The sequence below is a fragment of the Sorex araneus genome, chromosome 1 (assembly GCF_027595985.1).
Source record: "Sorex araneus isolate mSorAra2 chromosome 1, mSorAra2.pri, whole genome shotgun sequence".
In the NCBI taxonomy this organism is placed as follows: domain Eukaryota; kingdom Metazoa; phylum Chordata; class Mammalia; order Eulipotyphla; family Soricidae; genus Sorex; species Sorex araneus.
The window spans coordinates 73,183,527-73,203,980 of NC_073302.1; the positions used below are offsets into that span (position 1 = coordinate 73,183,527).

The following is a 20,454-nucleotide window of genomic DNA, read 5'->3' on the forward strand; positions in this document are numbered from 1 at the left end:
AGCTGATAGAGGACTGGTTTTTAGACCCAGAGAATGATAGTGCAACATATAGGGCTCTGCCTTGTACTCAGCCCGCCAAAGGTCTCTCCCGAGTACCTCACGTACCCAATACCTGGTACCCTGAGCTTGGCAGGAGTGATCACTGAGTGCAGAGCTAGAAGTAAGCCCTGAGCACAGAAGATGTAGCCTAAGAATGTAGTTTTGGGCCGGAGAGATAATAAATACAATGAGTAGGACATTTGTGTTGCACACAGTCAGCTCACCCCAAATTTGATCACATATGGTCCTCCAAGCACTGCCAGAAGCAATTCCTGATTGTTGAGCCTGGAGTAACCCCTGAGGCTTGCTGGGTGTCACCCCCTTCCCCACACACACACCCAAGAAAAAAAATGCAGTCTTTCTCTTTCACTCTTCTCTACTACTCTCCCTCGTTTAGCCTTTTCTTTCTTTCCCTTCCCTTCCCTGCCCTCTTTCTCTGTCTCCCTTCCTCTCCCTTGCTCCCTTTGTTAGCACTCCCTTTCCTTTTTTACTCCCTTCCCCTCACTCTCCTTCCATGCTCTCTGTCTCTCCCGAAGAGAGCCACAGCCCAGCTTCTCTAGGAAAACATGGCTGAGTGTTACTCACCCTGCATCCCACCTTATTTCTAAATAACTGGGCCTGTGAATATGTCCCTTCGAATGGTTGCTTCCAGGATACCCAGTAGAGTACACATGCAAGCAAAGGGACTTTTCTCACCATCTCTGCAGCATTGTGGATAGTTTAGAGCCTAGCTTCTGACACTGTGGATAGCTGACTGGGCAGTTGTGGGGACCAGGGGTGTCACGAAAACTTTGACAACAGTAAGAGGAAAGTGGGAAAGTTTGAGAAGCCCTGGTCTCTAGACCATTATAATGTCATTGTAATGTGTTCCTCCAAGTCATGTCCTCCATAGTCTGCTAATCCCACTGTTCCCTTATGTCTCATTCAATACCTTATTTCACAGAGGGTGAGACTGAGGCATGGAGCCACTGTCGTTCCCCAGGATCACACCCTTTTTACAATTAGTACCAATGTCAAAATCAGGTCTCTCAGCCTATGATCTAATGTGTGTATATATTTTTTCCAAACCCATTGCAGGCAATTTTTATGCTCAAATCTTAATTTTGGGGGAGTTTTACTATTAAATAAATGTTCTATTTCTAGAAATGACTAGCAGTCAAATGACGTCTGAATAAATGAACTCTATCAGCCTCCTTTCCAGAATATAATAATTTGCCCTTTTCTTCCTAAAGACTCAGGCCAAGCATGAGAGAATTGAATTTACAACTTAATCCAATCCAATTCTGCCTAATGGGAAATAATTCTATAGAGCAGAGGTCAGTCATCAGCCTGGTCTCTGAGCACTCTGACTAGCATCTCCATACCTTACCACTTGGAGATATAGTGACATGTATTTTTCTTTCTCTACCTCCATGTCTCTTTCTTGTTTTTATTTGGTTTTTTTGTTTTGTGGGCCATACCCAGCAATGCTCAGAGGTTACTCCTGGCTGTGCACTCAGGAATTACTACTGCTGGTGCTCAGGGATCAAACCTAGATCAGCTAATGCCATACCTGCTGTACTATTTCTCCAGTCCCAATCTCCATATCTCATCCCTTGCTTATGTCTCCAATTTTTGTTCATGACTGAAAGTGTTTTTCATTTCTGAAGACATTTGAGGTATCAATTCTCTGCATATGAAAAAAGATAATTTCAAAGCTCCTTCTGGGGCTTTGAATACAGCAGGTAGGGCATTTGCCTTAAGTGCAGCCAACCCTGGTTTGATTCCTGGCACCACATATGTTCTCAAAGCTCCACCAGGAGTGATCCCTTCACCAGCTCTCAGAGAAGCCAGTTGTGTAAATCCTTCATCTAGCCTGACGTGCACGGTCTAGAGGAAATCCCTAACACTTGATTTGTCTTTTCAGGACACTGTTTCAGTTCATAGACCAAGCTTTTATGCAGATAGATTTCTAAAGTTTATGAATTCCAGAGTTTTTAAGAAAATTCAAGGTAAGATTTTACTTTATTTTTTTGCATATTTACTGACTTCATGATGTGTCCCTTTATAAAGTATTTTTTAGAAGAGTTTGAACTGTTATAGTAGAAATCACTTAGTAATTGAGGCTATGTGTATGTCACTCAGGAATTTAGGAATGCCATAGGCATTTGAATCCTATTTTGTTATAGGAACATTTCCAACATTTGATTATATTAGTTAAATTTATTAAGATAAATAATGGAATAATATGTAATCAATAAAATGATGCATTAAGGGAATACTTTATTCCTTATAAGTACAGATTTTTCACTCACTTACAGTTACTAGTCTGTATATTGATATGTAAAACAAAATTCTAGTAAAATATACAATGTTAGTAATAGTCTCATGAAATACTTTTTAAGACAGAATATATATTAGGCTGCAAAACAAGTCTTAATAAATTGTGAAAGTCTGATGTCGTGGAGTTCATGCCCAATTTAATCAGCTTAATTAATGGTTGAACAAATAGCAGTACTCCTACATTAAAAAAAAAAAAGTCTGATGTCATTCCGGGTTTATCTCTAGTTCCAATTGAATGAATCAATAAAGAAAGAAAACTGGAAATTTTGCAAGGAGTTGAAGATTTAACCACACACTCCCAGATTACCAGTTGAGCCTCAAATTTATGGCATGCAAAGAAGACAGTCCTAGGAGCAAATAACTAAATTTTAAAAAGACTCAAATCTATTCCTTTAACTTTTCAGTCTTGAGGAACTAGAAAAAGAAGAGCAAGACTGATAATCATAATGCTGAAGCAGGAGGTTATGTGGGATTTTTTCTTTGACATAAAATCTATTAAATTTTCTACAATGGATATACAATTTTTATAAACTAAGCAAGAGTATATTTATCTTTCATTACTATAAATGTTGTTTTTCATTTACTTATTTTGTCATTCATATTCATAACTAAAAATATGAGATTTTAGCCACATACAATGCAATCTGAGAAGGTAGAATGTTCTCATTTTCTATTTATCTAGGACACTCTTTTCTTTTTCTTTTTTTTTTTTCTTTTTGGGTCACACCCGGCAATGCACAGGGGTTACTCCTGGTTCATGCACTCAAAAATTGCTCCTAGCGGTGCTTGGGGACCATATGGGATGCTGGGAATCGAACCCCGGGTGGGCTGCGTGCAAGGCAAACGCCCTACCTGCTGTGCTATCACTCCAACCTGAAACTCTTTTCTTTATAGTAGTCTTTGGTGTTTTTTCTAATAAAAATAAAACACTTTGTGTTTTTTAATTGTATTTAAAGGACTGTGATTTACAAAGTTACTGATAGTTGAGTTTTAGACATATAATGTTCTAACACGAATCCCACCATTAGTGTCAACTTCTTTACAACCAGTGACCCCATGTCCCCTCCCGCCCTCCGCCCACCCCTCCCCAAACTTGACAGGCACATATTGAACTTTGGATGTTGTGCTTTGCATCATGTCTTCAGTATTCTGACTCTGAGAATATATACCACTCCCACACATCACTGCTGCACGAGGCCCCGACCCGGTTTCCCCATTACTTTCCCTTCTCATTTCCTTCCTCTCTCAATTCCTTTCCGTCTGTTTCCCTCTCCTCTCTGTACTCTGGGCTCAAAGGTGCTGTAGGAATCCCTTTATTACTTTTCGCTCCCTCATCTAGTTATTCTACATACCACAGAAAAATGGAACACTTTGGCTTTCAAGGTTCTTTATTTTTCCAATGTTATTGGGATATGTAATGAATATCAAACAGGATGTAAATGTTTCTTGTATAATATGATTATTTTATGTGCATATGTCTTGCAACATAGTCACAGTTTGGTTACTTAACACATTCCTTGCCTTACAGAATAACAGCTTGCAGGTGGGGGGACAGGGAATAAAAACATTTCATATCTCTTTGCTTAGCAGCTCTTGAGTATATAATGCAGTATCCTTACCTGTAGACACCAGAGACCATACTGTGTAGTAGATTCCCAGAATTTACTTATTTTGCATTTGGAAGTGGCAATCTTTGACCAGCATTTCCCTGATCCCTCGGTTTCCAGTACTCTCCCTTCTGTTTCATTTTTAGATTCTACAAAGTAATAAAAGCATACAGTGTTTGTCTTTCTGACAGAATTCCTTTAAGACCCAGCCGTGGGGGTGTCACATGTACCCCCAATGCCTTTTGTTGTTGGTGTTGTTGCTGTTGCTGCACTTGTAGGAAAAAATACTAGGGCCGGGGTCAGTCCAGAGTCACACTGTGTCGCAGCCCCTGCCCAGAGTTTCCTTTTTCATTTGTTTGCTTTCTGGATCACACCCAGCAGTGCTCAGGGGTTACTCCTGGCTCTGGACTCAGGAATTACTTCCAGTGGTGTTTGGAGAACCATATGGGTTATGCCAGGGATGGAACCCGGGTCAGCCTGTGGCAAAGCAAATGCCCTCCCCACTGTACTATCACTCTGACCCTGTTTCCTTCATTTTTATGGATGAACAGTGTTCCCCTGAATCTGCCCGTTACACTCCATGTCTGTCAATGGACTTTTGGTTGTTTCTTTGTCTTGGCTGTTGTGGATCATGCTCCAGTGAACAAGGAACTATGAACAGCTCTTCAAGAGGGTGATTTTATTTCCTCCAGATACATACACAGAAATATCTCCTATTGCTTCCGAAGTGGCTGAACCAGCTTACATTTCACCCAACAGTACACCAGTGTTCCCTTTCTCTACATCTTCAAAATCCTTGTTATTCTGTGGCTTTTTGATAATAGTCATTCTCAAAGCTGTAAGATGATAGCACCTCATGCTTTTGATTTTTATTGCCCTAGTAATTACATCCCATGCAAGACCCCTAAGGGTCCTATATGTGTCCACACAGAAAAGTTCTGCTACTGTAGACTTCCAAAGAGTTTGTATCCTTCCTGGCCTTTGCCAGAGTTATTCTTCTCAATTTATATTACTAGATAAGTAAAAAATGTTATCTGATTATCTTACTTTATGTTTCTTGAGTTCTGGTGACGCCAAACTATTACTCATTTTTATTACCCATTTGCAATTCCATTGAAAACTTAGCTTTTGTAATATTTGTCTGTTTATGTTGGATGTTTCTTAATTTTCCAAGTGATTTATATGAAATTCCTGTATTTAAAATATCCCCTTTAGCCTAATGTCATGCTAAGGAAGACTTCTGTTTCACATTAGACCTTATCACTGGTCTGTTAAAATTGTTGTTCATTTGAGAGCTCTATAAATTAAATACCCCGACTGTTTTATTGTCTCTATTGGAATATATGACAGTGTTTATTCAGATGGCAAGCTTATGTGAATATCAATGAGTGGTTTGTTTTCAAGGAAAAACTTCCACCTCCCTTCACCCTTTGCAATGATAGAAAATATGAGTTCCTCTGGGACCCTGTAGGTTGGCAGGGGCTTTGTCCCTGGAGTCTGTCCCAGTGTTAGTGCAGTGCTTCATGAGAACCCCAACCATCGCTGCTTTTTTCTTTCCTAATTTCATTAAAAAATTAATAGTGCAATCTACAGCATCTTTCCTTCTATGAAATATGATGTATGTTCATATTTCAAACATTCCCATTTTATCAAGGATTTTGTTTGTCTCTTTTGTTTTGCAGCCACACCTAGTGGCACTCAGGGGCTAATCTCAGCTCGGGGTTCAGGGGTCATTTCTGGCGCTGTTTGGGGGTCTATCAGTGATGAGAATCAACCCAGGCCGCCCTCATGAAAGCATGTGATCAGCCAGTGAATACTCTTGCCCAGTGAATTGTGTTTTTTTTATTTTATTTTATTGAATCACCGTGACAAAAGTTACAAAGCTTTCAGGTTTAAGTCTCAGTCATATAATGATCAAACCCCCATCCCTTCACCAGTGCCCCTGTTCCCCCACCAAGAACCCCAATATACCCCCTCCAACCCCCACCCCCCGCACCTGAGTGGCCAATGATCTTCACTTTATTGTCTATACTTTGGATACATTCAATATTTCAACAGAGAACTGACTATTATTATTTGGAATTTTCCCCCAACAATAAATCCTGCTGAAAAGGCATCATTTGATAGTTTGTTTTCCATTGTTGAGAATGAAGATTATTGGAGCTCTCAGTTTACAGTCTAGATGCATTTCTATAAGTCTCTGGGTGCCAAAATGGGTTAGTAGACCTCCCAGATCATAGTCTTTAAGGAGCAGAGGGGCCATGTCGTGCACTGCTGCTCCGGATTTCATCTGGGCCATGGGCCCTGAATTGTGTTTTTAATGTGAAATATCTTTTTACTTCTGAAGTTGTCAAGTCTGCTGTATTACTTCTATTTTGTACCCCATCTGTATTGGGATAAAGATCTACTTTATATCATCTTTACTAAGATATAACTCACGCACGATGAAATTAACTCTCATGAAGTATATAGTACTGTGGTTGTTTATACTCACAAGCTTGTGCAGCCATCACCAGTGTCTAATTTTAGAACATTTTTTATTATTTCGAGAAGAAACCCAGATCCATTAGCAGTCACTCAGAGTCCCTCCTTCCTCTAGTGCCTGGCAAGTACTAATTTATTTCCTATCTCTATAGATCTGCCTATTCTGGATGTTTCATATAATGGAACCATACAGCATGTCACATCTTGTATTTGGCTTTTTTCATTTAACATAATGTTTTCAAGGTTAGCTGTGAAAGCATGTGTCAGTACTTCACCATTTATATTGCTGAATACACTTTTGCATGAATATGCCACGTTTTGTATAGCCATTCATTAGTCTTTGGGTTGTTTCCAATTTTTGGCTACTATTTTTTAGCTACTAGTGCTGCCCTGAGTGTTCCTGTACAATAGTTTTTGTAGATATGCATTTTCATTGTGAAGGGAGGTTACTTTGTCGTGAAAGTAATAGGTCAAATGGCAACTCTTTGTTTAGAAATTGTCCACTGTCTTCCAAAGCAGTCTTCTATTTTTCAATTCCATCAGCAATGTATGAGGTTTCACGTTTTCCAGGTCTCACCAAAATATGTTATCTGTTTTTTTTAAATATATCCTGTGGGTATAAAATGATATTTCATGTGGCTTTGAATTTTCTCTAATGATAGATGATGTTGAAATTTTTATTATGTGGTACATTAGTCATTTATATCTGCTTTGAAAAACTGTCTCTTCACTGGTGTACTGAACTAAGCTTACAGGGCAAGACTTAGAGGTTGCAGGGAGTGGTTCTTGGGATATTGGTGAAAGAAAACCGATTCTGGTTGTGGTGCTGAAATGATGCATGTATGCATGAAACTATCATTAATAGTATTGTAATCAGGGTCCTCAATAAAAATTGAAGGGGATGTTAAAAAAAAGAAAAGTGTTTCTTCAAATAATTGCCTGTTTTTTATGGAGTTGGGGTTGCATTTTAACTTTTAGTAGTACGAGTCTTTGCATACTTTGGACCCAGGTTTCTATTATCTGATATATGAATGCCATATTTTTCTCTTTCATTCTGAAAGTTGTCTTTTTTGATAGCATGCTTCAAAGCACAAAAACTTTTATTTTTATAAAGTTCATTTTTTTCTCTTGTCTGTTGTATATTTGTTGTGATAAATGGTCTTCAACCACAAGTTCTGTCAACGTGAAAATGTTGAAGACCATTGATCTTAAAAACTGTGGTGTGAGGGGCCAGAGCGATAGCACAGCGGATAGGGCGTTTGCCTTGCATGCGGCCGACCTGGGTTCGATCCCCGGCATCCCATATGGTCCCCAAAGCACTGCCAGGAGCAATTCCTGAGTGCAAAGCCAGGAGTAACCCCTGAGCATCGCTGGGTGTGACCCAAAAAGCAAAAAAAAAAAACTGTGGTGTGAGATATATTCTAATGTCTTTCTTTAATGTATAGATATCCAGTTGTCCCAGCTCCATTGTGTTGAAAAGCCTATCATTTGTTTGATTAAATTAAAGTGATGCCCTTGTAGAAACTCATTTGTTCACAAGTGTTAGAATTTGTGTTTGCTCTTTCCTTATGGGCTATTAATCTTCATGCTTCCTTGCCTTAATTTATACCTAAAGCGGACTGTCTTGATGAGTTCAATGCTCTAAGTTCTGAAATTGGGAAGTGAGTCTTTCACCTGTTCTTTTCAAAATTGCTTTAGTTACTCTAGGTCCTTTGCATTTCCCTGTGAGTTTAGAATCAGTGTATCAATTTCTGAATAATAAAGAGGCAATTAGCTAATATTTTGGTGAGATTTCTGTTGACACTTTTTAGCTCGGCTTGAAGTCTGTTTCCCTCTTCACAGTATTAAGGCTTTGTTTCTTGTGCATGAAACATCTTCCTTTCATCTAGCATTTAATTAATTTCTTTCATCAGTTTTATGGAGTTTTCTGTGTGAAATTTTCTACTTTACTTAAATTCATCATTAAATATATTTTTAATGTCATTCAACAGGAAACTGCTTCTTCTATTAATCTTCCCTGTGTTTCCAAAAGATTTCACCTTGGAGCAATCAGATAAATGTTCATCTTTTCTGTCACTTTTCATAGGTTATTTTTGTGTGTATTTTTCTTTATTGTATGTGGCTTGTTTTGTTTTGAGGGATGGGGAAATTTGGCCCTCAGCCAGCAGTGCTTGGGTGCTATTCTTCCGGCTGGTTGGTCACAAGCAAAACAAGTGCCTTAACCCCAGTACTCTCTATCCACCCTCTTTGTGGTACTGGCTTTGGAGTATAGCGCAAAACAGACCCAACTTTTTTTTCACAAGCAGTTACCCATTCTTCCAGTGTTATTTACTGAACAAATGTTTTTAGTTTGTTTTTTGGCCTCACTAGTAGTGCAGCAGGTGCTGGGAGGACTGTCCCCAGCTAAGTACTGTGTGGCTCCTGAATGCTTAGCGGGCCCCACAGCACTGGTATCAAACACTGAACATGACTTCCTGCATGCAAAGTCTGTGATCCAGTCTGAAGATGGTCTGAGACCCCTAACAGTCCCCCAAGGACATTTCATATCTCTGACATGGAAGTTTTAGAATGCTGTGTTGAAAAAACAGGAGTTAAAGATTCAGAAGAGTGAGCCAGGACCCGGGCAACTAGCTCAAGAAATGTAGAATGGTTTTTCTCAGCCTTTTTATGACTGTGGCCTGCTACTATCAGGGTTTTCTTCCTCTGGTCCTCCTGTCCTACTGGTTGGTCCCTGAGTCTCTGCCCAGCCCCATTTATCTATCCTGAGGGCCTACGCCCCTGGTTGAGAAATGCTGGCAAAGAACTCATGCTGCCTTGCTCTTTAAGTGAAGCAATTGCCCTCTGTTCTTCCCTTATTGTGTGTCACATACTTTATTTTTCTTATTTTTTATTTCATAATCACTAACAACTCTGCAATCCAGCTAGACTTGCATGGCACAGGGTGGGAAACTGAGAACATCAGAACCGAGAGAACATCGGGAGAACACAGGGACCAGAGGACATTCCGAGCACATGGGGGATGGGGCGCTCTCCTGAGCTGTGGAAAAAAGGAATGGTCTGGAAATCAAGAGAATCAGTACCTTTAGACTTGTCCACAGTCAGAAATCATGATCTTCAAGCTGGTCTTGTTTGTGCATCCAAGAGCTGCCCCCAGATAGAGCTGCTCCTACACGCTGCCCACAAGAAGGTCTCAGAGAGCTTGTGCTCTGTGTTCTGAGACTCCTCCCCACACCAGATACCCGACTCTAGTGACTCTTCCATCTAAGCAGACCTGTATGCAGACTTGGAAAAAAGAAGAGACACTAAGTATTCAAAACAAGCTCAGTGAAAAGCATAGATTAGCCTCATCTTCCTCAGCCCTCTCTTCAGGGAAAGGCTCTAGCAGTGTTAAGTCCCCAAAGAATTATGGCAGCAGAAGGGGATCTCTGTGAAGTGCCAGACTCCATGCTAGGATCCACTTTGTCTTGGTTCAAGTTCCTAAACACTTCTGCAGCCATTGAATGCATTTCGGACAAAAGTCGGGGATGAATTATACATCTGACATGATCACAGCCTAGAAAAAAACCCCAAGGGCAGGAAATAGAGTGAAAAGTCAGTGAATAATAAAGACAAACAGAAGGAACCTGGCTAAATGGGGCAACAGGAGCATAAGATTAAATGTTGGGATGTCCAGATAGAGAGGGGAACACCAAGTAATATGTGATTGGAGAAGCGTGCGGAAAGTAGACTAGAGACTGAACAGGATGACCACTCAATACCCCTATTTGGAACCACAACACCCAAAAGGAAAGAGATATCAAATTGGAATTCCCCACTACAGAGGTGGGGGGGGATGGGACGGGGGGGTGGGTGGGAGGGATACTGGGTTCATGGGTGGTGGAGAATGGACACTGGTGGAGGATGGGCTCTTAAACATTGCATGAGGGAAAAACAAGCACGAAAATATGTGAATCTGTAACTGTACCCTCACTGTGACTCACTAATTAAAAAATAAATAAATTTTTTAAATAATAAAAAAAAATAAATGTTGGGATGTTTACAAATACCCAGTCCCAGGGGCTGGAGCAATAGCACAGTGGGTAGGGCATTTGCCTTGCACGCGGTCAACCCGGGTTCGATTCCCAGCGTCCCATATGGTCCCCTGAGCACCGCCAGGAGTAATTCCTGAGTGTGTGAGCCAGGAGTAACCCCTGTGCATTGCCAGGTGTGACCTAAAAAGCAAAAAAAAAAAAAAGAAAGAAAGAAATACCCAGTCCCAGTTAATAAAATTAGGGTCATGAGAATTCTCTGTACTTTACATACTTTGCCATGTGTGTTTACCCACCACCCATCCTCATTCTAGTGGTGGAAAAACATTTCTGGAGGGGGCTGGAGCAATAGCACAGTGGGTAGGGCGTTTGCCTTGCACGCGGCCGACCCGGGTTCGATTCCCAGCATCCCATATGGTCCCCAGCACCGCCAGGAGTAATTTCTGAGTGTAGAGCCAGGAGTAAACCCTGTGCATCACTGGGTGTGACCGGAAAAGCAAATAAAATAAAATAAAATATAAAAAAAAAACATTTCTGGAAAAGGAAAAAAAGGTCATTTTTCAGGGGGCAATGACAGAGTTTGGCAATTAACCCCAGCAATGCTCAGGAGTTACCCCTGGCTCTGCACTCAGGTATCACTCCTGGTAGTACTCATGGGACCATATGGGGTGCTGGTGATCGAATCCAGGTAAGCCATGTGAAAGGCAAATGCCCTGCCCACTCTACTGTCTCTCAGTCCCCATAAATATGTATATACATATATATATATGTATGTATGTATATATATATTCTTGAGCTGTAAAACACTTGTGCTTCACCTCAAATAATACTTTATTTCAAATTCTCAACTCAAATTAATTCCAGGATATTCCCACCTAAGGCACATTGAACAAATAAAATTGCCAGCCTACAATTTCCTCTCCTTCTACTCTCATACCTAAAATAAAACTCCTGAACTCCCCCCAAAGGATGACTAAATTGTTCATGAGTAGTAGGTGAGTTAGGAAATAAATAAAATCATGTGTCTTTCCAGTGAATGAGTGTCTTTCGCTCCTCTTTCTTCCCATCTAGCCTTGAAGGCCTCACCCTCTAAGAAACGGTGCAACTCCATCGCCGCCCTGAAGGCAACCTCACAAGAGATTGTGTCCTCCGTTAGCCAGGAATGGAAGGATGAGAAGCGAGATTTGCTCACTGAAGGACAGAGTTTCAGCAGCCTCGATGAAGAAGGTAACATGAGAACTCAGCTTATATTGGGGTTCAGGAGAAGGTGGGCCAAACCTGGACTCTCTGCTCAGGGGGAACTTCTGGTCATGCCTCAGCTACATGCAAAAACCTTAACCCCTATAATCCCTCTGACCTAAAACATGTAACTTTAAAAATTTCTTCTTAGGGGTTGGAGTGATAGCACAGCGGGTAGGGCATTTGTCTTGCAGACAACTGACCCAGGTTTGATTCCCATCATCCTATATGGTCCCCTGAGCACCACCAGGGGTAATTCCTGAGTGCAGAGCCAGGAGTGACCCCTACATTGCCAGGTGTGACCCAAAAAGAAAAAATATATATATTGTTAAATTTCAAAGTGGCAAAGACTAATGTATAGCTCTTTTAGCCCTGGATTTGAAACCCTGTACAAGCTCTAGGTTCAGTTCTGTGCACCATCAATAGGAACATTTTCTTGTGGTTTATTAACCAATAATATTACATTGTTTTTAATGAGTATATATGGTATAACAATATTAATTTCAAAAATATAAACAATGTAGTATGTTATAATTTAGATTAAGTAGAAAGGTCTAAAATATCAAAAGGAAAAATCTATAACTGATGGTAGTAAATTCCATATAATATTGATGTTTTTATTCCCAAACCTTGCTCTTTTGTATGAGTGTTTTATATATATACATATTTATATTCAAATAGACACAACCCTTATGTGCATATCTATTCACATATGCATATGCAATTAGTTATCTATTTAGCCCTTCTATAATAAAATTTACATAAAGTATAATAAAACATAATTTTCTAAGGAAAAGGAAATAGCTCAAAGTACATACTTTGCATGCAGTATGCCCAGGTTCAATCCCCAACACCACATGTTCCCAAAGCACCTCCCAAAAGTGGGCCCAAAGCATAGAGCCAGGAATAGCCGCTGAACATTACCAGGCATGGCAAAAAAATAGGGATAGCTTTCTACCTGCATATCATGAATGCCTACATTCTGTTAAGTTTGTTCCTTGAATGAAAATAAAAACAGATGCATAGATATAGATATTTATATAATATTTTTAATTGTAACCTTCAAAAAGCTGGGTTTTCTGACTGTTGCTACTACACAGATCTCATCGTCCCTTCCTCAATACCTGCTGGCTAGACCTAATGATACAATGATGAATAACAGTGGTGATTGTGGGACACCTTGTCTTGTCCCAATTTTAAAGGGAATGACTCTAACATTTAACCACTGAGGAAGAAGCCTGCTGAGTTTGATACTCATCAGGTTGAGAACACTCCTTTACATTTCTCATTTGCTAAAAGTTTGGTCAGGAGTGAGTATCTAATGTGCTCAAGTATCTTAGTTCAATTATTTTTCTCTTTTACTCCTTTAAGAGTAAGTGACATATTAGATTATCAGCATATTCTTTCTTTAAATTTATTTTAGGGCCCAGCACTAGTATAGCAGGTAAGGCATTTGCCTTGCCCACAGCTGGTCCACATTTGTCCCAGCACCCCAAATGGTTCCCCTGTGATCATCTCCTGTTCTATTAACTCTTATTGGTAGCATAAATTACATCTAAAAATTTTCATTAGCTATGTTAAGTAAATAACACCTCACCCTATTCCTAGGTTCTACTCAGAATTAAAGAGAAAGTATACAAGGTGTTGAATCCTTGGGCTTCATCCTCTAATTCTGCCTCCCACACTACTCGTAGGAAGAGCTTCGAGACACAGATTATGAGGAACTAGTCTCCATTTCAAAGGGGCACTCTTAAAGCCAAAGGGATCAGTTGCCCTGGACTTGGCTCCAGACTGTTGGTGTCCTCTGAGTTAGGAAGTAAAGTTGAGCTAAGACCTGACTTTGCCTGAGTAGTTCTCAGTCCAGCTCCATCTGCTATTTATATTTACTGGCAATTCATTGGGATCTATGTGAAGTTATTTTTCAGATGCAGTTTTTAATATTGTTAAAAGTTTTTATATGCTTTTTGGATTTTTCTGTACTTAATAAGATGGATCTAGCATAATGAAGATTGAAAGCAGAATGAAAAGTTGAAAGGAAGCCTTTCTGATTTTTGCATGTTGAGCACTTTGGTTACTCATGTTTTTCTTGCTCATTAAGGAGGCTCTTTTTTGTTTGTTTAGGGGTATTTTGGGGGAGGGAGAATGTTTTGGTTTGGGTTTTGGTTTTGGGGCCATTGCCAGCAGTGCTCAGGGGCTTAGTCCAGGCTTTGCACTCAGGAATTATTCCTGGCAGTATTCATGGGACCATATGGGGTGCCAGGGATTAAGCCCAGGTCAGCAACATTCAAGGCAAATGCTCTACTGTTATACTATCGCTCCAGCCCCTCATCAAGGAAGCTCTTGATTTAATTTGAGTCAAAGACAAAGCTGTTCCAACAGGCGGGTGGGGGGGGGGGGGCTAAGGGGGGCTAAGGGTGGGGGCGTTAGGGGTGTGGGGGTGCGGGGTAGAGCTACACTGGGATTCTTGGTGGTGGACTATATGCTTTTTGGGTCACACCCGGCAATGCACAGAGGTTACTCCTGGCTCTGCACTCAGGAATTACTCCTGGCGGTGCTCAGGGGACCATATGGGATGCTGGGAATCGAACCCGGGTCGGCCGCGTCCAAGGCAAATGCCCTACCCGCTGTGCTATTGCTCCAGCCCCAGTATAACTGAGATTTAAACCTGAAAACTTTGTAACTTTCCACATGGTGACTCAATAAAAAAATTAAAATAAAAAAAAGACAAAGCTGTTCCAGCATATATATATATATATATACATATATATTAGAAAAAATAAAGGGGAAATATATTTAAAAATTTTTTTAAAGCTTGGGGCCGGAGCGATAGCACAGCGGGTAGGGCGTTTGCCTTGCACGCGGCCGACCCGGGTTCGATCCCCGGCATCCCATATGGTCCCCCAAGAACTGCCAGGAGTAATTCCTGAGTGCAAAGCCAGGAGTAACCCCTGAGCATCGCTGGGTGTGACCCAAAAAGCAAAAAAAAAAAAATTTTTAAAGCTCCAATATTTCTTTCAGTTTTTCTCTTTTTATTTTTTTAAACCAGTGACATATTCTTAGAGGAACATTTAGAAGAAGAACAATGGAATATTGGAAAAACTACTTAAGCAGAAAGCAGCATTTATGTACAAAATTTAGGCCTGGAAGTTCTGTTGTGTCCATATATACATTTTTTTTCTTTAAATAGGACCTAGTATCCCTCCTTCCTGCCTCTCCACATGCAAAGCTCATATATTTTAATGTATGCCCAGACTCTAAGCTGTCTCCAGCCCCTTGATGCTCCCCCATCTTTCCATCTGTGCCTCACTCCAGTTCCCCATCTACTTATTCCTTCAAATCCCAAACACAGGGCTGGAGAGATAGTCCAGGTAATAAGGCAGTTGTCCTGCACATGACCATCCCTGGTCTGATTCCCAGCACCACATTGGGTTCCCCAGCCTTTCCAGGAGTGATCCCTGAGTACAGAGTCAGGAGTATGCCCTTAGCACCACTAGGTGTGGCCCACCAATCAGAAGAAAAAGGAAGAGAACAAACCACAGGGGTAGTGTCCATTACAGATTCAGTCCCTGGCACTACAAAATGGAATACATCATAATCACTTGGTGTTTTGTCAAATGCCGATTCCCTTGCAATAGATCTGGGTTCTATGTGGAGCTTCTGTATTCTTCACAAACATGTTCAAGTACCTGTAACACAAATGAACGCAAATATGCATATATCCACGTATGCTGATGATGCATGTATTGCTGGTACAAGAACTACATTTGGAATTTAGAGATTACGTTGGTTCACAAATCCAAAACCCCAAGCCCTGCCAGGAGTCACCTCTGACTGCAGAGCCAGAAGTAAGCCCTGAGCATCACGGGATGCGGCCCCAAGACAAACAAAAAAATGATCTTGATTCAGCTCTCAAGAAGACCAAAATGATGACATGGAATTAGAGAGAGTGGGCATAGGACGTGGATCTTTGCTCAGCCTTGAACTCTTGCTTTCCTAACGAGAGGGTGGGTGTTCAAATGTTTATGGACACCCATATTTTACAGAAAAAATAAGAGTTTTCTCCTTTTTATAAAGGCAGCCATGTTAATTTATTTTGGTTTGGGGTGCCATGCCCAGCATTTCTTAGGGCTAAATCCTGGCTCTGCACTCAGAGATCACTCCTGACAGTGCACAGGAAACCATTCAGGGTCGCAGGGATTAGACCTGGGTCGGCCACATGATAGCCTAGCACCTTACCCGCTGTACTATTACTCTGGCCCTTTTTTTTTTTAATAGTATCAAGTTGAACCCCAGATTGTGTTCCAGAGTACAGTGAGCTCAGTTAAGGTTCTTTATGGCAGATGGTTGGTTGTGAACCTCTTAATACCCTGAAAATTGTTGCTCAGGGCTGGTCCCGGGGGTGGGTGAAGGGAAACCAGGCTCACCCTCTGTTTTTACATTTGCCTGCTGACCTTTTAATTTCTGTTAAATTATCTCTTTAAATTCCAGGAAGATGTTGTATTATCTTTTGAAAGAGTAAATCACTTTATTAGATTTTTTTAAAAATAGCATTCTTAAGATCATTTCCTTAAGCTATTTTGTAGATTAGTGCAATTTCCTTTTTGTTTAACCTGTTTGCAAGAAGAGATTTCACATATCCACTGCAGTTCAGAGGAGTGCAGTGCATTCAGCACTTAATAGGCAGCCTGAGAAGCTGAATGAATGCTTTCTGCATGTTTAAATTGTTGATCCTAAAGCAGTGTTGATACCTGAGATTAACGTGTGGTGTGTGTGTGTGTGTGTGTGTGTGTGTGTGTGTGTGTGTGTCTTTCCTTCCTCAGCTCTCGGCTCCCGGCACAGACCTGACCTGGTGCCCAGCACACCGTCATTATTTGAAGCTGCATCCTTGGCAACCACAATTTCATCTTCTTCCTTATATGTCAACGAGCATTGCCCTCACGACAGGACGACGCTTTATTCAAACAGGTAATGCTAAGCGCAACTAGATGGCCAGTCCTCCTGCTACTCCACCCAGCTCATGGCTGGATCAATGTCTCCAAATTAGAGTTCATTGTCCCTCAGCAGCCAGGGTGTCACCTGCCTGTGAGCAAGAGCAAATGATAACTGGCTTGATTGTCACGGTGGCAGGAAGTGCGGCTCAGAGAAAAACCCGCCTGGTGTTTCCTTGGTGAACCCTTGTATTCTGCAAACATGAGATATTTCTGTTTTAATTTCTTTCCAGTGGAGTTTTTTTAAGCAGGATTCTTGTTTAAGATGGCACAGGGTGGGGTCAGAGTGATAGTACTGTGGGCAGGGGGCTGGCCTTGTACACAGCTGACCTGGGTTTGATTCCCGGCGTTCCATATGATCTGAGCATTCTAGGTGTGATTCCTAAGTGCAGAGTCAGAAGTAAGCCCTGAGTCACAGAGTGTGGTCCCAAAACAAAAACAAAGAATTGCACAGGGTGATTTGGAAGATAATTTAACTTTCTCTTTTTTGTTTCTTAATGGGTGACCTTAGAAACTAAGTCATAGGGCCCTGGAAAGATGGTACAGTGGGTACGCCACTTTCCTTGTGTGGGACCAACCTGAGCTCAATCCCTGGTACCACATAGGGTCCCCCAAGCTTCACCAGGAGTGATCCTGGTGTTAGCAGGAGTTAGCCCGGAACAGTGCCAGATGTTACCCAAAAACTAAGAAAAAAGAATTCCAATCAGAGTAGTAACACCCCAAAATTGCCCACATGTGAACTCCTGAATCCATGGCAAACGCTGCCGGAACCCTTTGTAGTGTTTTAGGCTTTTAAGTTTGTAATCTACCTGACAAAAGGGACTTTGCCAGTGTGATTCGGGTAACGCTTCCCATGGTGGGAAGCCAGGGGCTCAGTGTAAGCCCGGGTCCTTACAATAGAAGGAGAGGGGCAAGGGCAGAGGAGGAGATGCAATGCCAGAAGCAGAGACAAAGGTGGCAGAGAAAAGTGTCCAAGATGTAGCGGTGGTGCTTTTGAAGATGGAAGGGCCGTGGTGACTGTGGCAGCTACAAAAGGCTGAAAATAGGGTCTCATGGGAGTTGCTGCAGATAACAGCCCTGACAGATGTGCAGACTCTTGCCACTCATGCATCAGTAAATCCTTTTGTGTTGTTTGAAGCCACTAAGTTTATAGTAGTTTAACAGGGACTCTCAAACATTGAACATGTATTTGAGTATTGGGGTTGGACACAGTTTAGATAGTTTTCGTTTCTAAGGGAAATGTTCATGGCTGTTGGTTCTAATGATGAAAAATGACATCTATTGAAAGACTCACAACATTGTGAAATTTTATTTTTTTTCTGTTTTACATATACTATTTTAGCTTTCTGAGAGAGAGAGAGAGAGAGAGAGAGAGAGAGAGGAGTAACTGGGTATCAAAACACTTTTATAACAAGCAGCAATTCCAGTAATGGGGACTGCTGTGTATACATTGCCACTCATCAACTGTGAAATATTGAACTAGTTTCTGAAATTTCACTCTTAAGAATCAAAATTGGAGTAGGTGAAGGATTTATCAGACAGACATGCATAGCTTAAGGACAAGGATATATTCGGAGAATGTGTAGTTGGTGATTTTGATATTGTGCAAATATAGCATTAGTGGTAGATTTTTCCCACTTAGGGACCATGACCAACAGAACAGCAGAAGATTAAATCAAGCCCAAGGGAGAAACGGTGCTATCAGGGAGGTGATCAGCATATGATGTATGAGGCTGCTGTCTGCCTCACTTCTCAGCGTGTTATAATGGCTGCCACTTCACCAAGGACAGGAACCGGGGACACCTGTCATATATGCTGTGCACCGTGGGCAGCTGCCTGAAAAGTCACTGTGTCCACATACCAGGCAGTTCATTGTTTTCCATCTCCAGGCTGGCAGCTTGTATCACTTCTGTAAGAAGAATTGATGTAGGTTTACTTTTAACATAGGCTGATGTCTTGGATCATGCCTTGGATTTTTGACAGGTTAAGGTTTGGTCATTGGATCAGCTGTCATCATTCTTTTCCATTCAGTCTGGAGTGACTTGTACTTAAATTATTAATGTGTAGCTTGAATGTTCAGATTTGTTAGGAAAATTAGTCAGTCAGGAGTTCTTCCTATCCAGACGGCGCCACTGAACCCAGCTCTTTTGCTTACAAGTATAAATAGCCGCTCAAAAGCCTGGCTGGAAAGTCACAGGAAGTTCTTTGCAAGGTCAAAAACAATTCTCCCATGAAGTTGTAGTCATTTCTTCCCATTTGCTACTATTTTAATTATGAGGGGCATATAATGAGATGTGTATCAAGTTGTGTATTGGAAATTTAGTACAGAAATCAAAGTGTGTTTTGGCTTGGTTTGGCAGTTCTTATTAAGTTTGCAGATTCTTGACCACAGATATTGAACTTGGGTATTCATAAGATTCTCCCAGGGATTTTACATTTTACATTTTACATTGACTCCCACTGACCCCCAAACCTCCAGGCCAGTTTGGCTGCATCTTCTGCATGCCCTAGGTCTGTGGTATCATTCTTGACAGTTCATTTATTCCCATATGCTTTTATTCCTTTTTTCTACATATTTAAATAGGGAATATGTCAATATTATCTATAGTATGATTCTCTCTCTCACTTGCTCTCTCTCCTCGGTGGAGTGGTGGGGAAGAGGGAGATGTGCCACACCCAGCAGTGCTCAGGATTACTCCTGGCTGTGCTCACAGATCATTCCTGGTAGCACTCAGGAGCCTGTATGTGGTGCTGGAGGAAAACTGGAGTCAGTGACATTCAAGACAAGTGCCTTAACCCCTAAACTACCTTTCCAGTGCAACCTCCCCCCCATTTTTTTAACCCATTAATACTCTTTTTTTTTTAATTTTATTGAATTACCATGAGATAGTTACAAGCATTCATGTTTGGGTTACAATCACACAATGATCAAACACCCATCCCTCTACCAGTGCACATTCCCCACCACCAGTATCCAGGGTACACCCCCCCTTTCCCACCTACCCCTGCCTCCATGGCAGTCAATATTCCCCATACTCTCTCTCTACTTTGGTGCATTATGGCTTGCAGCACAGTCACTGAGAGGTCATCATTTTTGGTCCATTATCTACTTTCAGCATGCATCTCCCATCCCGACTGATTCCTCCAGCCATCATTTTCTTAGTGATCCCTTCTTTATTCCATCTGCCTTCTCCCCTCTGCTCATGAAGCAGTCTTCCAGCTATGGGGAAATCCCCCTGACCCTTGTATCTACTGTCCTTGGGTGTCAGCCTCATGTGATGCTACCCTACACTCCACAAATGAGTGCAGTCCTTGTATGTCTGTCCCTCTTTCTGACTCATTTCACTTAGCATGATACTCTTTATGCTATCCATTTATAAGCAAATTTTATGACTTCATCTTTCCTAACAGCTGCGTAGTATTCCGTTGTGTAGATGTACCAAAGTTTCTTTAACCAGTCATCTGTTTTAGGGCACTCGGGTTGTTTCCAGATTTTGGCTATTGTGAACAGTGCTGGAATGATACATAGGTACAGATGTCATTTCTACTGTACTTTTTTCCATCCTTGGGATATATTCCCAGAAGTGGTATTGCGGGGTCATATGGAATCTCAATTTCTAATTTTTTAAAGGACTGTCCATATTGTTTTCCAGAAAGGCTGGACCAGTCGGCATTCCCACCAACAATGAAAGAGCATCCCTTTTTCCCCACATCCACGCCAGCACTGGTTGCTTTTGTTCTTTTGAA

General features: G+C 41.2%; 1 protein-coding gene across 3 annotated transcripts in view; it reads left to right on the plus strand.

Annotated features, from left to right (window-relative positions):
* The window catches only part of PIP5K1B (phosphatidylinositol-4-phosphate 5-kinase type 1 beta), a 354,670-nt gene that overhangs the window by 261,760 nt on the left and 72,456 nt on the right, over positions 1 to 20,454 (plus strand). For all 3 annotated transcript variants that reach the window (XM_055132200.1, XM_055132196.1, XM_055132192.1), the window contains 3 exons: positions 1,946 to 2,030; positions 11,552 to 11,707; positions 16,540 to 16,684. In XM_055132200.1, the coding sequence (XP_054988175.1) occupies positions 1,946 to 2,030; positions 11,552 to 11,707; positions 16,540 to 16,684 (386 nt within the window). The remainder of the gene's footprint in view (positions 1 to 1,945; positions 2,031 to 11,551; positions 11,708 to 16,539; positions 16,685 to 20,454) is intronic.